Genomic DNA, 12484 nt, shown 5'->3' on the forward strand with positions numbered 1-12484 from the left:
GAGAAATGGCGCAATTTTCTCAACGGTCGCGATCGCGCGCATACGAGATGCGCGGCCTCGCGCGCGAGCGCGGCCGCTCGACGCGCCGCGCGCGGTTGCCTCGAAGCACGCCGACTGATCCTCCAATCGCGGCCGAGCTCGTCGGATTGGTCGGACGAACGGCGGGAATTCTCAATGGCGTTCGAAAGCTCGCAATCAGGATCAGGATTGGACTCGTGAAGGGCTTAAAGAAATATTAAGTCGATAGAATGCGAGTTTGTAAAAATGAGTTTGGAGGAAGTTTAATTTTTACAAGCACTTTCCGCCATACGTCATTGCCTCGAGATTAATAACGGTACACTGGATGATGAGAGAAACGAAACTTAGAAGCAAAATGGTATACTCCTTCGTACAAACACGAGATATCCAAGAAAAATCGATTATTTAAGAAATATCTAAAAGTCTGATAAGATAGAATAAACTTTCTGACGTCGACTATAGTTAAATAATAGAGTAGCAAATGGAAAATGTGAAGGAAAGATTGAAGAAATTCGAGACCACTCTCTCTACTAATGTAAATTAACTTTAATTTCGGTTTAACGTACTTTTGTTTAGCTCTAAGAGTAAAAAAATAAGTTAATCCAAAATTAAAGTTAAAATTCGCTGATAGAAACAGACATTAGAGAAAGATCCGGAGAAGCGAGGTGAAGCTCAATTTAGATAACTTATAATTTTGCGCCACGCAACACGAAAAACGTTTGATGAATTATGATATACTAATTTAATTAAAATTTAATATACGAGGGTGAGTCAAAAATTATCCGCACTTTTCGTTCTACAATTTATTTACACAAAAATAGGAGTTCAATATGTAGTCATTTTTCAACATAGTCTCCTCCCTTGGAAATTGTAATTGGTCCAGCGGTGCACAAGCTTGCGTATACCTTCCGAGAAGGTTTTCGGTTGGTCGCAAAGCCACTTTTGCACCGCTTCCTGCACGTCTACGTCTGTAGAAATTTGACGACCTCGCAAAGCATCCTTGAGCGGCCGAAACAGATGAAAGTCGGAGGGAGCAAGATCTGGGCTTGCAGGAAGCGGTGCAAAAGTGGTTTTCTTCTTGGAAGAAATACACCTTCTTTGGAAGCAATACGCTTGTGGACCGCTGGACCAAGTGCATTGCCAAGGGAGGAGACTATGTTGAAAAATGACGTACATATTAAACCCCTATTTTTGTGTAAATAAATTGTAGAACGAAAAGTGCGGATAATTTTTGACTCACCCTCGTATACATATATCAACGTAAAATATTAATTTAAGGATACTTTTATTAAAAATTATATTAAAAATGAATGTGAAAGAATTGAAAAAGAAAATACGGAGCAAATAAAATTATAAGTAGAATCCCACGTTGAAATCTGACACGCGAATATGATAATAAATCTTGGCTTTCAAGCTTTCGCGGCTGCTGTCTTCTTCGGTCGTAATGGCTTCCGGACGGTTGCCGCGTCCGTTTGCAGTGTGATGCCGACGATACAGTATCAGTCTCGCAGCCCTGATGATGCAAACTGCAATGTTTGCGAAACGTCGTCGCCACACTGCACAAACGGACGCGGCAACCGTCCGGAAGCCATGATTATAAATCGTCTAAAGTGGTCTTCGGAGACATACACAAATACACAGGCGTCGTAGCTTTAACGTTACATTTTGTTCTTTGTACAATACAATACGTTAACATTGGAGTATGGCGCACAAATAATATATCAATTTATATTATAGGATCCATATACTTATGCATAATGGTATACTTTTTACGGCATATATACGAGTGCGATATGTATATGCTTTAAAGTACTATACAACTGTTGTGTTGCTGCTGACAATGAGATGCATATCTAAACAATCGGTGTGATCAAGTCAGAGACGATGCGTCCACTTCGCCTCGCTCGTCACACGGGACCGTTGTGCAATTCTGTCCGACCGAGAGTTTGCCCGGCAAACGGATTCAGAGATTGGCAAACCCGGTGACTACACAGCGGTCGCGATTCTGTCGACAATTTGCAAACGCTTAAACCCGGCGGGAGATTCCAATTAAAACTTACATATGTAAACTTACTTAAGTATGTAAACTTACATATCGCCGTTAATTACGTAGAGAAACCTATCTCGAGAACCTTAAATACTTAGTCTACTATTTAATTTTATTAAAAAAGTTCATTCCGATATGTTTCACACCGTAGACAACAGATTTTTAGCTCGTTGCACTCAGTGTGTTTCATCTTCCTTTTTCCTTTTCTTTTTGCAAATAGACGACAGAATTTCACACACACACACACACACGCACGCACATACATACAGTCAGCAAACGCAAGACTGACTTAACGGATTGTCTTATATGCTATGTGCATGTTTGACGATATATAGAAATCACGAGTTCGTTTAACATACACTCGATATAATTCCTTTACTAACTCCTTATATCGCAATATTGTTCCTTATATACGTTACAAAGTACCACTACGTACGCGATAAAACTGTTTAAGCGGTTAAAGAATAGAAAATCTACCGTACAAGCGGAATATAATGTAACGACATTGTACTCAATTCTTAATAGTCTCTTGAGTTTCTCTTTCATTTTCTTTCTTAATCGCGTCGGCCGAAAATATCCCAACGAACGTGCTACACGCTGTCTGCTTTCGGAGAGCATACAGAAATCGTATTGCGATGAGGAATTGAATGCATCAACGTAGACCGTAATTCGCCGCACGCCGCGAACTGCGCGCATCAGACTGCTACATCTTCTGCGAGTATATAACGCTATAAACTACACGTACTTATAAAATATTATATCTATATATATATATATTCATTTATATATACACATATACGTACACGTATCTAATGCAAATAACGCAATAAATAACATCTGCCCGAGCTGCCTCCGTTCCATCCTGCACTTAAAAAACGTGTCTTGTGCTTCATAATTAACTTAAACGATACATGAGGTAATAAGTTCAAAGATATACGCTACGAACGATGGATAATATTGCTACGCTTCGCTTTCGTAATGTAAGAGCCTCGTCATCAAGCGTTTCGTAAGAGAACTCGTCGGCTTCGCATGTGTGCTGCACAGAGCCCAGCATCCTTTCCCTTCCCGATACGCGCATATGCCACTAGTCTTTGTTTCTTTTCTTTTCTCGTAATGTTCGCTATCAACGCTGTTGACAATATAAAACGGATGAGGATGACGATCGGTACACGTGATAACGATAAACCTTACAAGCTGTTCTCTGTCACGCGCGCCCATTTTCGCTCTTTCTTCTCGAATGAGAACAACTAATGAAACACACTCACAAATGGTTTGTAAGGCTCAAACGAGACTTGTACGCCACCTCAGCCATGCGCTATCGTTTTTAAAATACTTAAAGAGCTTTCAGTCTGTGATTAAGCCCCTTATCGTAAATGAGAGGAATTTACAGCCGTTTACAACAATAAAAATGTAAAAGCTAAAATTACGAAGCGCTTTATGTATAGCTCATAGGTTCGTATCAAATCTGTATATATTAAGTAAATTATTTCCCTCCTCGTGGTGTGTGCCCTCACGCTACGCATATCGAAAATTTATGACATGCATAATAAAAATTGGCAGATTTTAGTATAAATATATATATGTATATATTTTTAATATACGCGTGGATTATATGTAAAGTGAAAGAAAAAGGGGGAAAGAGGAGAAACGGGGAGAAGAAAAAATTTAAAAAAAGTATATGCGTGGAAATCAATAATAAATTACTAGCTATATAGTATATACACCACATTTACAAAAAGTTTGACGAAAAGATACTAGATACAACATATTGTCCTCCGGAGATCTTTCTTCGGTAGAAACGAGAAGTGTCAATACTACGTAATTGAAACGGCGTCTGGAAAAAAGACACGTTAGCAAACGCGTTTTTTATATCTCATAAGAGTCAGCGTGAAAACAATTGTGAGCGTACAATCGTCCACGGAGAATCGTAGTTGTTTCCGCGCGAGAATATGCTGTAAGATGGAAAAAGGACAGTTTTTCAAACGCGCCGTTCTCAAAGCAGGTTTTTTTATGATAAATTTTACCTCAGCTTACGCGCGTGTCATGTTTTTCCAGTCGCGATGTTGCTTAAGGAAATAGGAACAAATGTTAATGATAGGCCAACAATTTGTAAGCATCTCCTCTTCGATTCTTTAAATTATTTTCAAAGTTTAGATGACAAATGCAGGCTATCCCAGCAGAAATATCCTGAACGTTTGGACGGTATTGGTCGAATGCTTTTCAAACAGGTTTGCGTTTGTTAAGCAAAGTAGAACGTTAGAATAAATGACGTATGCGTTCAGTCTTCAAAGTTATGTGATGTTGGAGACGTTCAGTAAAATAAATAACTGCAAAACTGATCTGCTCATATGTATGTATATGATTGCGCACAGTTGTATGTGATCACGCTATATGCTTCAGTTCTTATACGTTGTTAACGTAACATACTTGATATGATATTCTCCCTGGGATAACTTGTATAGATGAAATCAAGTTAATACAACTAGCAATAAGTTGAATATATGATATGTTTATCATTGTAGAAGAGAATGGATTGCGAAGGGTAACGAAGAGAATCGCTGTTGTAGAATTAATTAAACATAATTGTGTTATGTGTATACTAGATAGTGTCCGGAACATTGGGATAGATCCCGACGTGAAGCTGGTCTTTTACGAATTAAAAAGTTTGACGGGGCACTATTCTATTAGGCAAACGTCTTTGTATGGAATGTTAAAGTCTCAAAGTGCAGTTGAAGTTAAATCCGTTTGAAATAAAAGAAAACTAAAGCTTCCTGCATTTGTAAAGTTTAGAATTGTCAGATATTGCAATTATAAAATATACTTCTTCCAGCAGCCTTTTTTCATGTTAAATATAAAGTAGTCACGAAAAACAATTAAGTCTAATCAAACTTTCATCAAGAACAATCCGCGTATGTGTGTATTTACACGAAAGAAACACAAAATTCGTGCTGGAATTTTGTCTTTTGTCTCTCATACTCGGTGACGAGTATGATATTCTTACGAATTTAGTTTATGATCAATGAATGCAGCGTCGTTAATATAAATCGTTATAATTAAAATTACAATAAAAATACAAAAATATATTATACAAAGTGCGCGTATAAAACTGTCCAAGAACATACGAGATGTGGCAAACACGAGAACCGAAATCGAAGCTGATAATGGTCCCGAAATTGTCAGTAGTTAAATGAGAAACGGTCGAAAACTGGACGATCGAAATGCGTACTTCTTTAACGAGATGTTATCCTACTTGAAACTAATAGTAACTCGAATACACACCCATCTAATGAACAGATTACATCTACCTCAGATATTTTCAAACAACGACAATGAAAACCGACCGACGGATTCTCCGGCTAATTTCCAGTCGATTGTTTCCCGCGAAACAATCGGCGTCATTAATCCATTAGCGTCAGCACTAAACGTCTCGATAGTAAAATTTCAATTTTCGCGAAAGGCCAACCGAGGATTTCTTGTTATTTACGCGTTTTAGACTTTGCCTTGTTGTATTTAAAAAGCTGCCGACACCTCGATACTCGTGTACCGAGGAAATCCAGATTGGTCGGAGAATCCGTAAGGATGGTTTCCCTTGGCGTCAGCCAAAAACGCCCTATCGAATACCCATTCTCATAGGCTTGTATACCTTCTCGTATGCGCATGTGTCGAACTGTGTGAGAGCGGAAGAAAGACGAAACAAATCACCTAGAGAACAACATCGGGCAGGGAGCAATGCCACTAGGCTAGCTGCGTACCGCCTCGTCCAGCGTGATGTCCCATGCCAATCATGGAACCGCCGCTTCCTATGTCATCGCGAACGGTTTTCTTCTCCTTATAGTAAATCTCCTCGCTTTCCTTCTCGCACAGCAGCAGTACCGCGCCGCCAACGAGGAAAATGACCGCGCCCCAGCCGACGCCGTACGCCCAACCGAATTCCCAGTTGGTTCGGTTTCCTGAAGAGGACAATTACGTGTCTTACAAGCTCGACCGTAGGCGCGGAACGACGTTTACGCCGTTCCTTTTCTCTCGATTGAATCGGAACCAGAGAGACAAGCTTACCGAGATTCAGTTCTGCCGCAAAACATATTGGATATATGATCAGCGCTATCAGGAGGGACACCACTGAAACACACAGACGTGAGATGTACAGTTGCAGAAGAGACGAAAAGAGGTAGGCGCTCGTACAACACATGCGCATACTCACGTGCAAGGGCCATGCAGAACACTGCGAATCTGTAATATTTGTGCTTGTCCCTGTGATCCTGCGTGCGCAAGCCCAGGCCGGTGAGGATCGTCGCGGCGATGTCAGTCAGAAGGCACACCACGCACAAGGCCGCGGCCGCCTTTATGTAGGCTGCAAGGTAAAACGTGAGATTACAATCTGGACGGACCGGGTCGGCGAGAGGAGGCGCTTAGCGAGGAGGAGTATCGGTACCGCTGTCCCTAGCCGGGTAGCAGCCCGGCGGGTCGGGCATGTTGAAGGGTAGTGGCGTCGGGGCGCCTTCCTCGATGCAGTGGGCGAACAAGCCCTGCCTCCACCCCAGGGCCATCAGCCAGTCGGTCGACGCCAGGCCCATTATCATCAGCAGCACCACTATGATCCCGCATATGAACGCGATCACCTGCGAAGAAGACAAGCGTGAGTCGACAGCGAAGCGACGTCGGTCACCGCTCGAGACTCCGCCGTCTGCGGAAAGCAGAACAACAGGGGGAGAAGGCTCCCTTCCCGGGGGATACCTGCGCGATCTCGTTGTCGCCCATGTGGTCCTCGGCGACCGTGTACATAATCATTTCACTCGGCGAGTCCGCGATCCGTGGAGGCAAGCACGCGCGCGTCGGTCAGAACGAGAAGGAGCAGGAGGGACGAGGGGGGGTAGTTGCTCCTCCACGGCGTTCCTTCAGAGACGTACACGCGGCGACGACGACCGAGACACGCTCTTCCCAAGGCACGCGCGAAACATCGTCCGCCCCCCGCGGCGCTTCCTTTCAACGTCGGCACGTACGTCGGCGAGAATCCACCCTCTCCGTTTCTCCCCTGCCCCCGGTGAGAGACAAACGTCGCGGGACAACGCACGCCGAGGGATCCGCGCGGTCCGTGCGGCAGGCGCGGGGAGCGGGAGAGGGAAGAGGGTTGATTAACGGGCGCGCGGGTCAATGGCTTATCGTCGCGCTGGCGGGCCCGCAGCGTATTATCGGACGAGGGCAACCCCCTGTAACGCGCGCCGCGCGCGGCCGTCGATCTTCTTTTTCTCCTCTATCTCTTCTCCTCCTTCCCTCCTTTTCGCTCCTCTCTCTCTCTCTCTCCTTCGCGCGTGCGGGGCGGACGGATCGCAGATCGATGGCAGTGTGCTCCGGGTCGCGGCGGCCCACCCCCCCCCCTCACCCCTGCCGCGCGACGCGAACGATTTTTAACGACCGCTGATACTTCGCACCTGGACTCAGGGGGGTAAGGGAGGAGGAAAGAGCGCGTGTCTCTCAGGCGGGGGCGGCCGACTCTCCGCGACTGGAATCGCGAGAGGCAATCGGATTCCGGGTTCCAGCCGTTCCAGGGAGGCTGCGCCCATCGGCGCCCATTAAAGATCGCGGCGCAGCGCGCGCGCGCGCGAGCGCCAATCTCCCCCGCTCTTTCTTTCTCCTCGTTATTTTTATTACCTCCTCTCTTTCTCCCTTTCCCGCGCGACCCGATCGACCCTCTCGCGTTCCTCCGGTCGCACGTAATTCTGACTCGGACTCGGCGTACGATTACTCGTGCCGCTTACGATCAACGCGAACGTTCACTTCGCCTCCTCGCGAGATGCGTGAACTCCACGTTTTTTTTTTATTCACGAGCACCCGTGGGTCCGGCTCATTTTGCCGTAATCGGGGCAACGGAATCGTCTCTCCCTTGGGACACCCGAAATCGGAGCGACGAGGCTCTCGCCGCGAATATAAATCCGTCATTCCGCAGTCGTCGCGTCATCTTTATACAACGGTTTCTTTACGTCACCCTTCGCAGGAATTTATTCTCTTAGGCCCGGTTTCATTCAACGTCGCTTAACTCTAGGCTCAATTCGTTCTTTGTCTCTTTCCAACTGTTAGAAAGAGGCGAGCATGAATTAAACCACCCGTACAGCACCGAAAGATTGCAGAAACCTTGCACACACCTTTCACTGCAACATCGCAACGTTGCACGGAGGTTGCGAAATGTTCCAGCAACCGCCGAGGGCATTGTGGTGTACAGATTTGCGGCATCACTGGGCATTTTTGGGGCATTAGTTTGGGCATTAGGCCTTGCTGGGGCATCATAAAGGGGCGCTTCCGAAGAAGCGCTCGGGGCAGCTCAGAGTTAGATTTAGGTATAGTTTACGTCACGTACACTATACCAAAATCTAATCCCGAGCTGCCCCGAGCGCTTCTTCGGAAGCACCCAAAGATAAAAGAGGATCAATAAGATAAAATAGGATAATAAGATAAAGTAATGCCAAGTGGACATTAGTGGGCATCGCTGTACAAGATTTTGGTCAGCGGTTTCCCCCTCGAAATTTCCTGTATACCTTCTGCTCAAAAAGTACCCGGAATTTGTAATTTAAACGGCGTGCACTTGAGATATCTACAAACATTTCTTTTTTCCCACATTGATAGCACTGTTGACGGCTTCCATGTCAATTTTTAGCATCTGGCAATTAGTTTGTTTACACCAGCTGTTCGAGTGAGTCGTGAATTGATACTGTCTGTTATGTATATATCTGCTAAATGTATGTACAATACGTAGGAAATTTGAAACGAACTTTTCGAACAGTCTAATAAACAAGATTTGAGAATATAAACACAACCAAGAGATGTGTAAGAAAACATTGCAACATTTCTTTCTTATCGCGCTTGGATGTCTATCGTATATTCTCAAAGGTAATATCGGAAATCACGAGACTATTAGGTGGCGTTGCTACACATGCTATTAGGCTGCGTTTGGAATATATGAGAAATAATATAAATTTGAAAAATCTAAACAACATTATAATACGTTACAAATATATCTTGCAATCTTTATAATATTTCTGCAAGGTTACTGAAACATTGTCGGCGAAATATTACAATTGAATGTCTCTGAACCGTCTGTGCGATATTACATTGCAGTTTGCAACGTTTCTGAAATGTTTCTGAAAGCTTTGGTGCTGTATGGGCAAGATTCGAGGGAGACTTGCGGAGGAATAATTTTACGTTGAACGTAAAATTGTGCTTAAACGTCTCGCGACGCGCAACACTGTACGCGCGATTCACGGATAAATTCTGCTTGCGATAAGAGCTTCGATGAAAACTTGGAACTTACCTTGAGCGGCCTGGTCACCGTAAGGGTTTCGATAGTGGTCGTTTGCGGCATTGTCTTTGCTTTTTTATTCGCGCTCGGCTGTAATAAAGAAGAAGAAACTCGTAACTAAAAGGAAACGAAGGAAACGGTGCGAGGGAAAATCCCTGCGTTGAACGCTGCTCGAGTTATCTCGTGCTCGAGGAGAAAGTGAAACGTCCCTTCCCGACAGGTAAACGGAAGTGCGTTACTGCCCGCTTCTACCGGTGCAGATGAATTTTAATTCCGCGGGTCAACTAAGTTTCGATCTCTTTCCAATTCCAGAAACCAGAAAAGGATAAAAATCTGAAGATACTGAGATGAAAGTTAATCTGCATCGGTAGAAATGGACATAAGGAATCGAAACAAGACTCGGTTTTAGCGTAGGGATAAATGTTCAATGTGCTCAGGGTATCCGGGGATTTTCCAGATGTACAGAAAGAAGAATGCTTTCCACCATCGAGCATAAATTTAATTATACAATCTTACATTGCGCAACCGAAACTTTCTGTTGCTGGTCCTCTTGCACGGAATTAAATTTACAGGTTTGACGCAGCAGTGTCAGGCTTAATGTTCGACTCGCCGCGTATGTGTACTTTCTATGGAGTCAAATCCCTGAGCGAGATTCAAACCGCAAGATCCCAAAGCGAAGAATAAGAAGAAGAATCGAGAAGCACACCGATTAGTTGTCCCACTGATGTCCAATTCTACCACTGTATAGTTAAACTTTAATCTCGGTTTAATTTACTTTCCACCCTTTTCCGACTCTTTCACCAACGTTGTTTAACTTCAAGCTTAGCTTACTTCGTTCGTCTCTTATCAGCTGTTACTTTAGAAAGAGACAAACTTGAATTAAACTAAGATTTAAAATAAGCGACGTTTGGTGAAACCGGGCCTTAGAACTAGAAAAAGGTAAAAGGAAAGTTAAACGGAGATTAAGATTGATCTGCATTGATAAAATGAACACGAGAGATACCGCCCCGAACATTCCACACGTGATTCATCTATACGCGATCTGTGTATACATAATTATATTGTTAGTCACACCAAGTATTTCTCTCCCTCTCTTTCTCGTCGGCTGCGTTTAATATTACACTCTACATTCTCAATCGCACCTCCCGCGCTTGATTCCTTCATTCTTTTTCCATTCAAAATTTGGCTCTTGACTGCAGAAGATATGATTAAAAAGCACACACTTAGCATCTCACAAAACCGGGGCGACCATTGTGTCGGCAAAGCGACGGATGTCGGTAAACGATACACGAAATCATTCACACACAATAGGCTGGAATCCCTCAACCAGATGCAGACACAAAACCCAGGTTCGAGATGAAAACAAGCGGTTAAAAAGCTCGGAAAAGCTCGTTTTCGCAGAGAAAGTCACAGAGCGAGGAGCTGTTTGAGTCAGTTAAAGAGAAGTTTAAAATAACGAGTTTCCAAGACATCCACAAATGCTGGAAGCTGAAAGAAGAAAAGGAGGGAACGAACCGGGTAGAAACGTTTAATCGCTCTCGAGAATTAATAAATTAGTATAATTAAGGCCCCTCCCTGTCCTACGTGAGCATGTTACTACTACCTTTCAGAAAGAAACCCCTTTCCGTCCCGCTGCGCGTGCCATTGACACGCGAGCTGTCGGTTTCGAGCCTTTGAAGTTCGCACGCGAACGCCAGATGGTTTACTCCGGAGAGGAGGAGGAGGAAGAGGAGGAGGGCGGAGCCAGGTGGATCCTGAAGGATTGAAAGGGGATTAGGCCTGTCTGTCGCGAGGACTGCGCCGCTTATCGTCCATACCGTCCCGTCTGTTCGCTCTTTACCGTCGCGATCTCGCACGACAACACGCCATGATCACTGGCCCCGATTCTCTCCACGGTTTGCGAGAAAATTCACGAGGACTGGAGATTGTCCGGCGACAGCGAGTAGACGATAGAATGTAATGCGAGACTACTAGGTCATATTTAACGTCTGGCCGACGCCTCGCGGACTCGATGAGTCATTTTAAGATAATTTCGTATTTTGTCATCCGAGCTGTTCGTCGATAACCAACGCCGTGTGTACTACACTCGGTTGTCTGCACTGGTCCGCACTCGGAGCTGCACCGTAAAGGCCGCCTCGCATGTAGATACTTGCGGATTCAGGTCCATTTTCATCGGTGCAGATTAATTTTATCATACTACACCATTTTATAATTTACATTCCAAAAGATTTTCTCTGAGGAAGACTTTCCTCGTAATCCTAGAGTGAAGTATAAATATACGTTTAAATGTTGGCAAAGACGAGGAGAGAAAAGATTGAGTGCGGTCTCAAGTATTTCGTCGATATCAGCAGGGAGATATCATTAATCTCAAATTTAGTGAACTTTATTCTGATTAGTCAAATCTCAACCGTAGAGTGACGTAAAGCCCGTATCAGACTACGGATTGGGATTGGGATTAGATTGAAATTTAACCAATCACAGTAAAGTTTACTAATCTCAAGTTCAGTAACTTTTAAGCCCGTATCAGACTACGGATTGAGATTGAGATTGGATTGAAATTTGACCAATTGGAGTAAAAGTTACTAAACTTGGGATCAGTAAACTTTACTGCGATTGGTCAGATTTCAATCTAATCCCAATCCCAATCCGTAGTCTGATACGGGCTTTACTCTGGTTGGTCAAATTTCAATCTAATCCCAATCTCAATCCGTAGTCTGATACGGGCTTTAAGGACTGCTTTCGCGAGAAAATCAAAGTGATTCAGATTAAAATGATCTTGTGCTATGATTAGTCAAATCTGAAATTTCATAGCATCACATTGAAATTTTATTTAGTGAAATTTCAGATTTGACCAATCATAGCACAAGGTTAGATTCGCTTATACTTGACGCCGACTGAACGTATTTTTAAATAACTCCTATATGCAATCGTTTGTATTTTCCATTTTATACGGTGGAAAAATAATTAATTAATTACAAACAAACGAATGACTCACAAATCTTTTTAATTGCACTACAAACGTCTACATACGAAATACAAACGATTGCATATAGGAGTTATTTAAAAATACGTTCAGTTGGCGTCAAGAATGAGCGAATTTTCTCATTAGAAATGAACCGAGTTCTAGC

The 12484-nt window shown here is 43.7% G+C and overlaps 1 protein-coding gene across 2 annotated transcripts; it reads right to left on the minus strand.

Annotated features, from left to right (window-relative positions):
* Positions 1-1665: 1665 nt before the first annotated feature.
* LOC105568665 (transmembrane protein 47) lies at positions 1666-11823 on the minus strand. Of its 2 annotated transcripts, XM_012024501.1 has the most exons (6): positions 10960-11823; positions 9369-9446; positions 6498-6684; positions 6267-6416; positions 6122-6184; positions 1666-6015 (listed from the first exon to the last, which is right to left on the minus strand). In XM_012024501.1, the coding sequence occupies exons 2-6, from the start codon at positions 9417-9419 to the stop codon at positions 5801-5803; spliced, it is 666 nt and encodes a 221-aa protein (XP_011879891.1). In that variant the 5' UTR covers positions 9420-9446; positions 10960-11823; the 3' UTR covers positions 1666-5800. The 2 variants fall into 2 exon arrangements, with proteins under 2 accessions (XP_011879891.1, XP_011879890.1); XM_012024500.1 differs by lacking the exons at positions 9369-9446; positions 10960-11823 and adding an exon at positions 6800-7317.
* Positions 11824-12484: the final 661 nt, after the last annotated feature.

This window comes from Vollenhovia emeryi, unplaced genomic scaffold, assembly GCF_000949405.1.
Source record: "Vollenhovia emeryi isolate VEMERY1.0 unplaced genomic scaffold, V.emery_V1.0 DF939128.1, whole genome shotgun sequence".
NCBI classification, from domain to species: domain Eukaryota; kingdom Metazoa; phylum Arthropoda; class Insecta; order Hymenoptera; family Formicidae; genus Vollenhovia; species Vollenhovia emeryi.